General features: G+C 38.4%; 1 protein-coding gene across 1 annotated transcript in view; it reads left to right on the top strand.

Moving 5' to 3' along the window:
- LOC121523945 (ephrin type-A receptor 7-like) overlaps positions 1–10,893 on the top strand; it is a 267,012-nt gene extending 256,119 nt beyond the window's left edge. Inside the window, exons 16-18 of the mRNA XM_041809039.1 lie at positions 5,164–5,354; positions 6,549–6,713; positions 8,768–10,893. Coding sequence (XP_041664973.1) covers positions 5,164–5,354; positions 6,549–6,713; positions 8,768–8,882 — 471 coding nt within the window. The 3' untranslated portion in view covers positions 8,883–10,893. The remainder of the gene's footprint in view (positions 1–5,163; positions 5,355–6,548; positions 6,714–8,767) is intronic.
- The last annotated feature ends 5,884 nt before the right edge of the window (positions 10,894–16,777 follow it).

Below are 16,777 nucleotides of genomic sequence, written 5' to 3' on the forward strand. Positions count from 1 at the left end.
GAAATGCTTTCAGAAAATGTAAAGCACTTGCTATTTAAAGGGGTTGAAGAGATTGTCCGGCTGATAGGACCCTGCCGCTTGTCGCCAGCAAACTATAATTTCCAAGTCAATGTGGGTGGATTCCCTGTTTCGCTGGTGTCACTCCTACTTCTTTGTCCTTCAGAAAATAAGGCTGCTTTTATTCTATTTTTCTCAAGGAAGTCATAACTCTAAAGTGCAGTTGAAAGCATGATGCAAGTCTGCCAAAGGGACAGGCCAGTCTGTGTGATTATTTCAATTTTTATTGAAGCTGACAACACAGACAACATTGTGAGTGACAACATAGCATTTTGTAGGACTCTGCCTCTCTGCTTGGGCCAGATAAATTTTTGGAGTCTTAAGATGCACAAATGTGAGGAAATTTGAGCATGCAGAAAAGATGGAAATTTTGATATTGAAGTTGTCATGCATATTTGGGTGGAAAAACTCCATTGTGAGAATTCATAACTACGGGCCCTGCAGGATGTTTCACCAAAATGGACAAAATTTGACGCATTTATCTTTCATTGCAAGACCTACAAAGAACCCTTTTGGGACCATGACTGAAATCAAACAGGAAACATTTTTTGTGTTTAATGAATCCTGATTGGTTGATTGATTGAAAATGTGTCTATGTGATAGAAATTCACCTTTGTACAATCCAACCTAACTAGAACATTGAAAAAGACCTTAACATCAACAAAATCCAGCCAAGTAACTAAAGTTAAATTTGCCCCTAACTGTACAGGTTTGAGTGCAGAGTTCCAATCTGCACACATCAATATGAAATACTAAATTATTGTTACAGCAACACCTATCGCTAAGAGGCAGCTAGTCTGTCTTGTAGTATAAGAGTTATATACACATATTTTGAATCTGATACCTGCAACATGTTCCAAAAAAGTTGGGACAGGGGCAAGAAAAGACGGTCTAGCTGTATACCATACATCTCAGATACCCCCTCTTACAGACTGCTGTCTCGCAAAAGAAAAAAAAAATTACTAAATTCCAAAACATTACAGACTGAGTGACTTCATAAATAAAACAGAGAAAAAGGTCAGAGTAAACTCTGTTTTGACCATTTTTAAATGTACTGTAGATACGCGAACAGTGGCTGGCTTTAGCTTTAGCCAAAATTAACAAAACTATGCTTGCTATGTAGTTAACTTGAGCTGTAACAAATGTGGCTACAGCTAATATAGCTAATGTTAGCTTACAGGATAAAGTGTTGTACTACATAAACCATTCTAACATAGTAATAGTGGTTCGTAAAGATATCCATGAGGTTCATGAGCTTAAGCTATAGCTACATAGCCCATTATCTACATAGCTAAAAGGCTACGTGAGCTATGTTTGCTACATTAGAGTGTTTTCATGGAGGATGAGCTCTTTTCCTGTAAGCAGACTGGTTACATGGCTTTTTTAAACATTTTGGTTTTAGGTTTTGCAGCTCAGGTTTTTTAACTTTTAATTTCTGGTAGTACAACTTAATTGGAGAAAGTGATACTATCATGATTGGGCACAAAGTCCAACAGTATGTACAGTATTCCTCATCATGCTAGTGCTAGATATTAAGAGATTTCACCATCTACAGTCCGTAATATCATCAAAAGATTCAGAGAATCTGGAATAATCTATGCCCATAGGGGGCAAGGTTGAAAATAAGCTGTGACCTTTGATCTTTCAGGTGGCACTGCATTTAAGCTTGCATCATTTAGTGATGGATATTACAATGAAGGCTCAGAAACACTTTGAAAAACCATTGTAAGTTAACACAATATGCTGCTGCATCTACAAATTTAAGTTAAGACTGATCTGAAACAGACTGGCACATATTACTTTGAAAAAAAATGCAGAATTGTCATTTAAGCTAAAGAGGAAAATGTCCATCCAGATTGTTTTCAAGTTTAAAACCATTATCTGTGAAGTTTGGGGGTGTATTAGCGTCCATGACGTGGGTTACTGGCACATCAGGGAAGGCACCATTAATACTAAGGCACTTAAAGGTTTTGTCGTATCTCCAGACACCATTTTCAGGGATGCCCATGCTTATTTCAGCAAGATAATGCCTACCTATATTCTGCACCAGTTACAACGGCATGGCTTCACAATGTAAGAGCTGTTAGCACAACATTATGCACAAAATATGACAACAGAGCCCCATACTTAAACAATTTGAGTGTTTAGTCCCCAGATGATCCCAGAGTGTTAAACAAAGGTGATAAACATAGTTTTAAAGATACTCCTAACCAACATTTTTGGAACATTTGCAGGCTTCAAAGTCAGGATGTGTTAATATTTCCCAAAAACAATGACGTTTAGCAGCAAGAATATTACAATGCGCTGTAGTCAATTGAATATAGTTTGAAAAAGAATTGCAAATCCCTGTATTCTGTTTTCTTAGACTATTTTATTTACTTACTTTTTTGTCATTTTGGGATTGTACAGGAATGGTTAATAAAGGGTTTTCCATAGTAAAGACAAGATGAAGATGGACCACAACTGATGTAAAGACACATAATGCATAGGGTTTTTTTGTGTGTGCGTTATTTTGTGTTGCCAAACAGTCACTGGAAGTGACCCCTTGCTCCTTTCTGCACTCTCCACTGCACATACAAATTCAGAGCTACGTCAAAGTGCATTCATCACTGCTTTCAGTTTTAGTTTTAAGAATTATTATTGCTCATGTCTAAAGCCATACTAATGCCCTCTCAAATTACAGCCATCATAAAATAATGCCTACACTTTATTCAGTGGGCGCTTAAAAGCAACAGATTATCATGTTCCATTTCTGAATGTCCAAAATTAATATGCATGAGTTATTCAGCAGCCACAAGAATAACACACTCTTTTTTTCCTTCTGCTGCCCTTTCACAAAGAGGGAGAAAGTTTCCTCTCAGCCTGGTTCGTATTATCAAACTTTCCAATTGAGAGGTCGAAGGTCAAGCATGTGGAGTGCCAGGGAAATTAATCCACTTTAAATTGATACATTATATCATAGCAGAGCTGTTGGTTGGCCTGTCCACCTGTGATCCATCGCGACCTTTACCTAGCAGCTTTGATTAAATGGAAAATGTCAAACGCTGAAAAGCATTTTATGAATGCTCTTTAGTGAGATAGGAGCTTAAAGGGGCTGAGAGCTTGGTGGCAACGGTGGGGGGCAGAGTAGAGAGAAGAAAGAGTGTTTTAGGATATAATGGTGCTGATGGATGCCATTTTTGTGATTATGCTTGGACTTTATTTCCTCCTCTCAGGAGATCGTGTGTCTTAGAGTGATTCAGGAGAGAGTGAGAGAGAAAAGAAATCTTTGTGAGGTGTTGCGATGAATGGAGACAACATTAGTCTGATGGAAGGGAGAGGAAGTCTGGAGGGATGCTTTTATGCTCTGCTATTTGAAGACAGTGAAGTTTCAAGGGGATGGATGAAAGGACTAATCTGAGATGAGTCATTTTTAAGACTCATCGTATTTGGATGCTTATCTTTTAGAGGGAGAAAGGTGTAGAGGAGTGGGGGATTGGGACCCACAAGTGGGGTGTGGAGCTGTTTTCAAAAAGTCAATGTGGCGTTAAGTCTTTGATGTAAAGAACCCAGACTTAGACTCAAATCCAAGTACGCTTGACCCCAGAACCCAGTTCATGTAATGAGTGTGGGTATGCGTGGAGAGCTGGTCTCGGGTACTGTGCTTGTATAAAATACTTTTCAGCTTCAAAACCATGATATCCACAAAGCATGGACCAATTTCACAATTTAACCCTTTATGGAGCAATGAACCATGTATGGTCACTTCAGTCAACGTCTTTCCTGGCCTTCCCCAACTCTCAGCCAATCAGTGGAGACGTAAAGTGACATTACATCAGAACTTGTCTGTTTTTTGGTCCAAAACAAACAGTCATAAAATCATAAATGGGCATGATAAGTTAATGCAACTTGCACATTGTTAAGGTGAATAGTCATGTCTTTGCTAGAAAGAGGCCAGAATCTAAAGGTAACCTCACCATGTCTTGTAATATTAATATTCTGTATTTGATTTTTTTTGTTAATGTGCAAGTCAGTACTCATTAGAGTTTAAATGTGTTCATTTTCTATTATCAGTATCTGAATATGCATAAACTTTATGGATTTTTTTTTTTACCATTAACAGGAATGGAGCCATATATGGCCACCTTGTTGGCCTTCATTTTCACCCTAATAATGAAAAAAAAGAATCAATTTAATAACTGAGACCTAAACACAAGTGACACCAGGTTGGAGATGAAAGGAAATGTCCAAGATTTATTGATTAAAATGTTAAATCAAAACTGCACATGACGTTTAGTCAGGGCTTCAAGTTGCCTCACAGCAACAAGGTTTCTGATTCAAATTCAATTTGACCTACCTTCTCGGTCATTATAGGAGAGGGACGTAGAATTTGAGGCTACCTTTAACTGGACATAAAATACACTGAACCAGGGAGAATTGGCAATGAGGAGTTTGAAAGTTGTTGTCTATTATATAACTTGAAATATCAACAAAAAAACTTTCTGCCATTGTTAGGGGAGATAATTGCGTACAGGTGACAATCAGCAAAAGCCAGAGATGATGAACATCTATTTTGATTTCATGGGACCATAAAGTGACCTTTAAATCCACAGACAAAGTCACTGACTTCTAATTGACTCTGTTTGCTTACTTCCTTTCCTCTCCTGCAGGTTTTTTATTTACTGTCTGCTGGATTTTGTCTGTACATTACTGTTACTGTGTTGTCAGCTTATTTGTTTACGTTAGCAATATCCCTCTGTGAAATTCTATTAGTTTTGCATTTGTTGCTTGCTCCGAGTATGACCTTTTAAGAAGCCTGCCTGGAAATAAGACCCGTTACTAAAAAGGAAAACAAACAAATTGAACAGTGGGGGTGATGTAATAAGCGACAAGAGAAAATGAAAGCAGCAGCACTTTTCAAATCAAATGTGTGCTGTCTGAAATCCTCTATTCCTGGCAACATGAAAACTCTAAGAAAAAAAGGGCTTTAAATACCTTAGTCAACTTCTTAAGTAGGACAAAACTTGAATACTCCCATTCCCTTCCCTCTCCTGTCCTCCTGAATGATAGCTTGAAAACAGGAAAGTCACTTTTGCTAACATTACATAATTGTTGGTCTTCTTCTAGGTGATCAAGGCCATTGAGGATGGTTTCAGGCTGCCAGCTCCAGTAAACTGTCCTCCACATCTCCATCAGCTGATGTTGGACTGCTGGCAGAAAGAGAGGACTGAGAGGCCCACCTTTAGCCAGATCCACTCAGCTCTCAGCAAGAGCATTCGCTCACCAGATGGCATCGGTTCATCCACACTGGCCCGCAGGTAAATTACAGGCTCAGGGCTAGTTTTGGGGTTGGTTGCATGGGTAACTAATTTTAAAGTTGATTAAATGCTAATTTAAATTTAGACTCATTAACTTGTCTAAGGTTAAGGGTGTGTAGTTTGTTCAGGTCAGTTGGTTACAGTGTTTAGAATTACCTCATGTCATTTACAAATGGACTGAAATGTGTGATGAAAATTCTACATTGTATGAATTTATTTTTGCTGATGAACACGTGTTACAATGCCCATAAAGAGTATTCACCCCCTTGGATGTTTTACCCTTTTATTAATTTGATAAATCAATCGTGGTCAATGATATGTATCTTTTTTGACAAAAGAAAACTTTAATGTCAAGGTGAAAACAGATTTCTACAAAGAAATTTAGATTGGATAAAAATATGTAAGGTAAAATAAGTCATGTGTAAACATTCCCCCCCCTGTAAAGTCACTTGCCTTATTCAACAGAGGTCCAGCCAGTTGATGCTCATTATTAGTCAAATGGGGATCACCTGAGAGCAGTAAACGTGTCTCAAATGGTTGGACTTCATGGACAATTGGAAGAAAGTTTTATGGTCTGATGAGACCAAAACGGTTCTTTTTGGCCATCAGAAATCACGCTGTTTGGCGGACACCAAACACTGCACATCACCACAAACACACCATCCTCACCGTGAAGCACGGTGGTGGCAGCATCATGCTGTGGGAATGCTTCTTGACAGACACCTAGAAGGCTTGTAAAGGTAGAGGGTAACATGAATGTGGCAAAACAGCTTTGAAGGAAATTGGTTGGCTGTTGGTTGATGAGGGCTTACATGAGAACGGCTGATTTTAATTATATGGCAGCACTTTACTCCGTGGTCTCTTCAGCTAATTCTGTACCCTTAATTTCTTCTGCCACGAATCCTGATTTTTATTTATATTATGCCACACTATAAAATGCCATCCATTCACTGAGCCGGTTCAAATTTGTGAAGTAGATCACCATAGCCATGAGTATGGTGGTGGTGGGCAGCTGTATCACAGCTCAGAAAAACCATTTACCTGGTATTGCAGCCCTGCATTGATCAAAATATTAACAGTTTGCTTAACTGATGAGTTATTCTGGTGCCAACTAGTGAAGAGCACATCCCAGTTTAATTTGTACTTTATTTTCATCATACTTCCACATTATTAACCATATTTCCTCTCTTCTAGAACCCTGAGCTCATCCATCACGCTCGCAGAGAGGCCCCTCCCCTCTTTCCCGTCCTTTAACTCAGTGGGAGAGTGGTTGGACGCAGTGGACATGGGCCGGTACAAGGACAACTTCACAGCAGCGGGATACTGCTACTTAGAGTCTGTGGCGAGGATGACTGTACAGTGAGTGTTTTTTATTCAGCTCCATCTCGGTGACCTTTCATTTCCTGCTTCAGAGAGGGCGGCTTACAAAGATAATAAGAGAAAAGATCATTAAAAAGATAACTGTGTGAAAAAATAAATGACTGTGGGAATAATGTCCTGTTTTTTAATGAGACTGAATTCTGAATTCTTAGCTATTAAAGATAATATTAGCACACCTAAAGAAAGCCTTTGTGACAGGACCCTGAGGGAAAAATAAATACATTAGAGCAGATAAAATTATCTTAGAGAGAGAAAATAATTAAGCTGTTTCAAAAGATTATTTTTAGATCTGAAAAAAAAGTGGTGAAAAGAAGATTTGATGACGTTTGTGTGGGTGACTTGAAAATCCAGCTGAGCAGTTTTTTTACTGGATATGACAGACTAAAATAAATACCAATTCCTTTATGTATGACCTGTAAAAGCAAACAAGACCGTCAGTGTCAAGACTTATTTCTATATTGTTATGAGTGAATACCAGTCAGCGTCATCTGAGGAGAATGAGGCAGTAACCATGAGCAGGGTTTAGATGTACTGGAAGGCGATAGCAATAGCTTCCCCCAGTGTGGTTTTAAGCTCAGATGTAGTTATTGTATGGCAAGATTTTTATCAGACTTGGACCACATTTATTTAGCAAATAACAGTAATGATAATAATAAATTAGAAATAAATCAAAAGATAAATAAGTAAATATTTTCCCCCTGAAATTCCATGAAAATCCTCAACGCATTAAAGCAAATTCCACCCAAACTAATCAGTTTTTCAAGAATTTGCAAATAAATTATCCTGAAAGTTTCATGTAGAATTTCTGAACAGATTTACCCAACAACCAAAAAAAAAAAAAAAAAAAAAAAAATCTCTTAAACTTTCTTTAAAAATTTGGGGAAATTTCATAGGATATCCCCAAAAAATTTTCAAATCCCAATAGTTACAAATAAAATCCCCAAATTCCCATGAAAGTTCCTAAAATGTCAGAGCAAATTCATCCAAAACTTTAAATGAAACTCCAAAATATGATGCAGAAAGATGCAAAAATACTTAAACTTCTGTGGAAATTCTGGACAGTTATCTCAAAGATTTTAATTGCAGAATCTAAAAATATCTAGCCAAATTGTCATGTCCTATGTACGTTTACAAATTCGCAAAAATTGGCAGAAAAAAAATGGTGAAAAGTGATTACAGAGTGGCAAAAAAACGGTTCAAGAAGCAAAAATGGCATACAACAAGCAAAAATTATTTAAGAAAGGCAAAAAGGCCCAATTATGGGAAGGAAATGGCAAAAGGTGGCTAGAAAGTGGCAAGAATTGGTTAAAGATGTCAAAATGGACCAAAAAATGCCCAAAAAGTGGCAAAACTGGTTAGGGCACAAGTGGTAAAAAATAGGCAGCTTAATTAATGAAAATACAGCAAAAAAAAGTAGCAAAACTTAGTAAAAGAGTCGAAAATTGAACAAATGTGGAAAAAAAGCCAGCTGAAGTAATGAAAAAGGGTTAAAAAGAAGCATAAATTGGTTAAAAGTGGCAAAAGTGGGTTAAAGTTGGTGAAAAATCAGCAGAAAAAATGGTAAAAACAAATGAAAAATTGGACAAATAACAAGCTTGAACATCAGAGCCCAATAATAGCAAACTGGGCAAAACTTGGTAAAAGGTGTCAAAAATAGGTTGCCAAAGGAATGACAAATGGTGAAAAAGTAGTCAAAAAGGGTTAAAAGAGGGAAACATTTGTCAAAAATGGGCAGAAACAGTGATGAAAAGAATAAAAACCTTGGAAAACCAAGTAGTTTGAACATCCGAACCCAATAATAGCTTGACTCACTTTTCAGCTCCAAAATGAGGTGTCCGTTAGCCGGGATACTAGCACCAGTGCTACTGGTCCAACACCCATATATTGACATCATCAGTAAATCACAACTGGGGTGGGCCTTTCACTGGGTTTTTCATAGGCCCAGCCAATTCTGTGGGCAGCACTCATGCAGGGTCTCAAGCTTCTCATTTTCTTGATCTAACCTTAGTAAATCTTGATTTTTGTGTCCACAGAGACGTTCTGAGTCTTGGCATCACATCCCTCGAGCACCAGAAGCTGATACTGGCTGCCATCCAGACACTCAGAGCCCAGGTCATCCAGATGCATGGCCGCGGTGTGCAGGTCTAACAGACGAATCCACACACCTCGACTACAACTGCTGCTGCTGCAGACACAAACACGGATGGAGGGGATGGAGACGAGGAGACTCGGATCTTCCAAACTGAAACAAAGACGAGCAGATGTTTCTGCTCATCACCTCCTCCTCCCCACGCGTCCTCATGCCTTCCTCGATTCCTTCCTTTCTTTTTCTTCTACGTATCCCCGCAGACAGTTCCTGTCTCAATGTTGGGGACAGCAGAGGAGTGATGTCACTTTTTTTTGTTGTGATCTCTTGTCTGCACTTTCTGGTTCAGCGTGTACAGACAAATGAGAGCTGTCTGAAGCTGATCTCAGAGATGCTGGAGAGGCGTGGATGATCTACGCCACAAAAACACCAGTTCTGGACTAAATCGCTTGAATAAACATTTATATTTTAGTTGGAACTTCCCTTTACCACAACATTAAATTGCTAGAAACAATATCTAATTGAAGGCAGAAACTATCTGACTGGCCTTTGTGGAAAGGACTTAGAACCAGAGCTGAATTTGCATCAAGCAGGAGCTGATTTAAGAAGCAGACAACAGAGCAAAACAGATGGCGTAATAACTTTTCAGAAGATCAAACATGGCTGGAGAGATGGAGGGCGGAAACCACAGAAGACTGTGCTGTCCCATGTCAAGGGAAGGCTGTGATGTGGCCTCAAAAACCCAGCTAGTCTTTCAATCTATTAGTGGGATGAGCAGATCTAAATTCTGGTGGATGATTTGTTTATTTTTCAGGACCATCAGCCCGGTTTTTCCTTTTTTTTCGGGGCTTAAACAAAAGCTGCAGAAATCTTCTGCAAAGTGAGAGTTTGAAAGTGTGTTTGTGCATTCATTTGCTGTTGGTTGCTGTGTGTTTCACCATATTTTGTTCTATTTTCTTTATTTAATATACATGTTTGTCTCCTTTATGCTCTTCTTTGTCTGTCTTATTTTCCCTTTCAGGCTGCTGGATGTCATTTCAGTATCATAATCCTCCTCTATCATCATGTTTAATACTCTGTACAGAGCACAGGCCGACTCTGGAAGATGGCCTCATTCAGATATTTATCCATATTTATTTATGTTTACAGATTGTTATGCCAACCTCTCCAGAACGAGGTTATAAAGGTTTATTTATTCAGCTAGTATTTAAAATAGCAAATCTTCTTTTTCTTAATGATTTATAACTGAAGAAATGAGCCGTTTTGTTAACAGAAAGAACAAGGAATTGTGGATGTTTTTACTGTCAGCACACAGTATCTGTGTATTCTTTAACACTAAGTTTGGTGCCATTTGTTTTGGGTCCATTATCATCAGTGTGTGTTGCAGAATGGATACAGAATGTCGCATAGTTTTTTTTGAGGATGTTTATGTTTGCAGTTTTGTTGCTGTTGTTGTCATGCTCTGCCATGCTTTGTAGTTGCACTTTTTATTTCCCAGAATCCTCTCCTGTACAGTGATCCACCCCCTTGCTTTTGGGGAATAGCGTTTATCGGGGCATTATTGATCATAATACACACTGGAAGATACAATACTCCAATCAAAAATAAGTGTAACTGGTTTGTGTTTGGTAAAAAAGATTTTTCTTCTATGTTTTGTCTAATTAAATGAACTTGTGTCTTTATCGATGTTTTCACGCACATTTAAACATATTTATAGAAAGATGGTCCCTTTGACGCACACATAAAGACACACATTCAGTCAACAAACTGGACCTCATCACTACAATGAATGGAGCTGAAGTTGTTTCCCCCCCCTCTCTGTTACTGTGACCATTATGATATATGTTTAATACTGTACATATGTATTTGAAAATGCGAAATCTATTTTTATAATTTGTTTGGAGAACAATGTGTTGAATATAATATCTGCTCACTGTGTAAGGGTTTTTTTCTTTGTTTGAATTTAGGGCCTAAGCCAAGAAACTCTGTTGTTTGGAATATAAAACTGAAAAAAAAAAGGTTCTTTTCTGTTAGTTTTTTTGATGATTTTTACTTGTTAGAAGAAAATCTGATGGCTGTTGCAATCTTGAAATGTGTTATTAAAAAAGCTCAAATACAAACAAATGTATGTCTTGTCGTTTTCTACTATAGGACTGACGGCTAGCTGCACACGTGACTTCCTCCCTGTAGTTGATATTCTTACAAAGTGGAAGCATTTAGGAACAACAGCAACTTAGCTACGAAGTGGAAGACCATGTAAAATCACAGAGCGGGGTCAAAGACTGTTAGGGCGCATGGTTGGTAAAAGTCGCCAACATGCTGCTGATTCCATAGTTGAAGAGTTCTGAATTTCCACTGGCATTTATGTAAGCACAAAAACTGCAGGGGGAGCTTCATGGAATGGGTCTCCATTGCCAAGCAGCTGTATGTAAGCCTCAGCTCACCTAGTCCGATGCCAAGCATCAGATGGAAAGTTGTAAAGTACACCGACACTGGACTGTGGAGCAGTGGAAACCTGTTCTGTGGATTGATGAAGCGGGTTAATGATATGGGGCTGTTTTTCAGGGTTTGGGTTACAGGCCTCTTATCTCCAGTGTAGGGCAATAATAATGCTTCAGCATACCAAGATATTTTGGACAATTCTATGCTTCCAACTTTGTGGCAACACTTTGGGGGAGCGCTTTTCTAATCCTACATGACTGCACCCCAGTATACAAAGCAAAGACTATAAAGACCAGTGTTGACTATTTTTATTTTAATCTTAGTTTTAGTCTTTAAATGAAATGCATTTTTTTAAGTCACATTTTAGTTATTTCTATCCTTTTTAGTTTTAGTCTAGTTTTAGTCCATGAAAACTCAAAACATTTTAGTCTAGTTTTAGTCCATAAAAAGTCCTCACATTTTAGTTCAAGCATTTATTTTCTTGCCTAAATCTGGTACCAAATCATGGTGGTGTGTTCTATGCATTCTTCTAAACCTGGGGTCCCTGCTTTCTACAGCTGAGGGACAAAAGAGATACAGATGCATTGTTTTATTGACAGATTTACCCACAGAAGAGAAATATCACAGATTTTGAATGTCTGACGAAAGCTGCATTACATTTTAGTCTAGTTTTAGTCATCTTGATGAAAACTAAACTTAGTTTTTGTCAGTTTTAGTCATCACAGATCTATTTTTGTCAGTCTTAGTTAAGTTTTGGTCATGGAAAAAAGGCTGTTGACAAACATTTTTTGTGGTAGTTTTAGTCGATGAAATTAACACTGATAAAGACATGGCTTGCTGAGTTTCAGAGTGGAGGAACTTGACTGACCTGCACAGAGCCGTAAAAAGGGAGTTTTGACTGAAAGTCAAAACTCAGACGATAGCAAATTAGTTCCATATTGGTTCTGTGTGGATTTTACACCACTTAAAAAACAACAAATACTTGAATATTGAAATAAAGGCTGAATATTCAAAATTCTGAATATTAAACTTACTAAAGTCAGATATAGCATAAGTAAAGATAAGCAAAGTAGACCTTAATAGAGAGCCAAGTCAAACTCCTTCTGGGTTTGTTGTTCTCAGCTCTTTGTTAACAGATTTAGGAGCTAGTACTTTTTCCGGTTATACAGCTTGTTTATGTTTCTCAGTTTAAACATGTTTCATAAGTCAGTTTTTTGGGTCAACCCGACAACAAAACACTTTAAATTGACCTGCAGAATCATGGTTCTTTAGCTGTTCTTTGTCTGATAGAAACTTGCTTGTGGAACTTTAACAGAGGGTCAGGAGAAGTGTGGAGAACTGAAGGATGAAGGAGGTTTATCGGAAGAAAGCATTTGTTTTTGTCCAAAATCTGCTCTGAAAGTCCCATTTTTTGAATTATTAGTCTACAGCAAAAAGATGACCAAATATTTGGTTATTTTTTATTCAGTTGAACTGGCCCTGAACTTCACAGTGAAGCTGGTTTCATCATCTTGCCTAAGGAAACTCTGTTGCAACACTGAGCAGCTAAACACTTCAGGGTGACTGGGGTCTACATGATAAACTCTCTGTCCGGCCTTTAGCTTCACTTGTGGTGCGAAGAAATGAGCCGACAGCTTTGAGAGCTCACTCATCCCTCCAACCTTAAGGCTACCTGCACTCTTAGACTTATCTCTGTATTACCAAGTTAATGCTCTGTATCCATTTACAACACTATTCAACTTTCAGCTACCTTTTCTCGCTCACTCCTGTGGTTCATGGCTTTCTCTTTTCTCTCTCCTTCTCTTACATGTGAACTTATTAAGTCGCCCTCTCTGGATCCAGGTTATATTACTTACTGGTTTATTACACAACACCCACCTTAAGAGTAGCACGGAGCGTATGGGAAATTATTGTACATGCAAATTAACTTTGTGTGGGTTTGCTGTGGGCAACTGAGTGGGTGTGCAGAAGTGAGTCTACTGGTGCGCACTTCTGTTGCTGCACACATGGGTCAGCGTGCATGTGCATATTTCAGTGTGCATTCATGTGTGAGTCCACGGGCATACATTTGAGAATGAGATCCTTTTATTTATCTCCTACAGTTGCAGCAGCAATCCATACTTTTTATATTAAAGTCTTATTGGAGTTGAGGATTGGAGTTTGAGACTTAATGAGTTTCATCTCTGAGCCATCGCTGGGCTGCAGCTTTCCAAACCTCCCACGCAATCAAACACCACCTCCTTCAGATGCTGCTCAGCAGACCACCGCATTTGAACTCCCAGAGCACTTACACTGGATTTGGGTATTCATTATCGCAGGCTTATCGCAGATTTCTTGCCTGCATTCAAGATGTTATGTGAGGAAGAAAACACAAAACAACTTATTTACATTTCAGGCTCGTTAGGAGTCTGAATGACAAACTTAACAACCAGATTATAATGATGGTTCGACTGAAATGTGGATGTATTTGTTACAGAAAATATCTTTTAGTATACAGTCTAACCATACATCTTTCAGAGCAGATTTTTTACACCAAACAAAGACTCTTTGGACACACCTCCTTCAGTTCATTCCCTCCTGTTGCTACATTTCCCTCGTCCATCTCCACCTGCTTTAGTTTCTGTGGGACAGAGGGGCCGATAAATGTCATAAAACAAGATTTTATGATCAGTTTCAATTCACTTTGTGGCTATCTGACTGTTTCATTTTTTTTTGTCTTTCATAGAACAAATGAAATCCTTCCTCTAGTTTGGAAAGCCTGTTGATTCTCCTTCAGTAAAATAATTATAATGCGTCATATCAGCATCTAATCCTACACAAAAAGGCTAGCGCTAGCGAGGTGCGCCCCTATCAAGGAGAAAGCTCCAAAGAGAACTGCATAACGCGAACCACGGCGACTGTACGTCACTACACAACTTTTGTCGTTTTTGAAAAGGAAACAACTCACTGCTGTTCTTTGTTCTTCTTTTAACAAAGAAATGTCGTTAAGTTCTCATAAAACTAGCGCTTTAGAAGCATCCACGCTAATTTCTCCCGCCATAATTGCAACAGCCTCTTGTTGCTGCTTGCTTACGTCACGACTCTGCCACGCCTGAAAGTACTGCCCCTCGTCGCTGATTAGTCCTGTAACTTTCTAACCGGGCCCAAACGGTTCAGACAGGAGCTTTGCAAGATGGATTCACCAGTGACAAACACTGAAATGGGTGTATCCATCTGCTTTGCAAGGTTAACAAGGACCCCAGTTTGAGAGGATTTGCAAAGAAAAATGGCAATCTAGCTGTCAAAGCTTGTTGCGTCATATTCAAAGATACAAGGCTGTTATTGCTGCCTAAGGTGCTTAAACTTTACTGAGTAAAAGTTCTGAATATTTGTGTCAATGTAATATTTCAGTTTTTTTATACAAATTCACAAAAAAATCCTAAAATTCTGTTTTCACTTAGTCATTATGGGACACTGACTGTAGATTAAGAGATTTGAGATAAGAGAGAACAAATACATTTAAAGTCCCTGTAAGGTGAAATCCAAACTTTGTCTTAACACAACAGATATGTTGGAATAAGGTTGCTATGATCATAAAAACACTGAGATCTATGTGACTGAATTTCTCATGTAAACCGTTAGAAATTTGTTCACCCCTTTCATGGTTTTATTTGAGCAGAGCAAATAAAGGAGCCCATGACATCACCAGTCTCTATGAGGACTTACCTCGCCCCTCTAATGCTACAATTATACAAAGTCAACTAGCAGTTCATCTCAGTACAGTCTGTTTATAGTCAATGTCACTGTCTTCAATGGAAGTTAAAAACCAGCTACACGCTGTGTTTTTGTTCATTGTGAGGTAAATTTCCTAATCAGCTACAGCGGCCCATGGGTCATTAAAAGCACCATAACAGAGAGATTTATACCAGAAAACAGTACACTTAACTTTGGACTCTCTGCTCTGGCACAGAGCCAGATAGTTGCATTCTGATCAGAAGGATTTTTTTTTTTTTTTTTTTTTTTTGAGAGGATTGTATGTCTCCTGAGTAGGCGTGGCTTCAGCTCATTCAACTGACAAACCCACACCATCTTAGGGCAAATTTTACTCCTCAGTTTTCATGATTCTGAAGCTTACTTTTATATGTGAGATGTTTTTCATGACTGAAATTTGGCCTGGTGGTTAATAACACACTGGCATACAACAAAGCTAAATTAGAGATTTTACGGGGACTTTAAATTAGGGATGCGCGATATTGGATTTTTCCAATATCCGATACGCTGATATTTTAATACTCATTTTGGTCGATACCGATATTTAATTACATATTTTCCACTGTAAAAAACACAATTTCATCCTGTATTACAAATATATATATATATTTTAAATACTGGTAGTCTATTGTATTTTTTTTTTTTAGAAACTAACAAAACATGTGATTTTTATCAGAAATGAAGGATGTATTGTTTTTTTTTTTCAAATACAGCTGTACACTAATGAAAGACTTATATTAATGTCTTTGGGTTAAAAGTGCAATGCATGCTACATGTATTTTTAACAGTACAGCCAAAGTCATCTGCATCTTTGAGGGCAATAAAAAGCAGCAAAATAACCAGTTGACACTGAGCTCCATGGTGCAAAAAAGAAATAGCTTATAAATTTAGATTGATTCTCCTTATTACTTAGCCAGTTTGCAGGATGCTCCCTGACATAGTCCTGACAAAGTGCTTTAAATAACAACAACAAAAAGACAGCTTCTTAAATGCAAAAAATCTAGCTATAGTTCAGGGCTTAAATATGATTTTAAATTTTTGAGACTCAAGTTGAACAAAAGTATTAAAACTTCAACTGAAGTAGTTCTCCTGACTCTGCTTTAAACAGCACAAACTAACTAAACAACCAAGTTCCATCCATCCATCCATGTCTATACCGCTTATCCCATTCGGATTCGCGGGGGGGCTGAAGCCTATCCCAGCTGTCATTGGGCGAGAGGCAGGGTACACCCTGGACTGGTCGCCAGTCATTCGCAGGGCTGCAACCAAGTTTAATGGGCACTGTAAACAGCTCTGTAACAACACAGTGACACCCACATCTCCAATGCTGGAGACCGGACACCGTGAAAAGCCAGCTGCAGTGTGTGCACCATGCATGGGAGACTTGGCACACAGAAGTCTGTCATTGCTTTTGCCGTTTTTCATGCAGTGTCACATAGCACGACATGCATGTTTTATTTCTCTATTTTCCATTTTCGATACATGTTATCAAAAGTGAGAACTGGAGCACTCCTGTAGGTGCATAACAGTGCAGTGCATAAGAGTGAATCCTCATCTAACCACTGGGCAGTGAGCCTCAACATGGACTGACACTTCACATCCATATATACGTAGAGAAGCTAATATCTTTAGCTTTAACGAGGAGCTTCTCTACGTGACTGGAAACTAAGTTTTGCAGTTCAGGTAAGGCTACAAGTGTCTGCTAGGTGTAATGTAGCAGAGCTTTAAATGCAGCATTAGCCTGCAGAAGCCTTTTTATTCTACC

Source organism: Cheilinus undulatus, linkage group 16 (assembly GCF_018320785.1).
Source record: "Cheilinus undulatus linkage group 16, ASM1832078v1, whole genome shotgun sequence".
Lineage (NCBI taxonomy): Eukaryota > Metazoa > Chordata > Actinopteri > Labriformes > Labridae > Cheilinus > Cheilinus undulatus.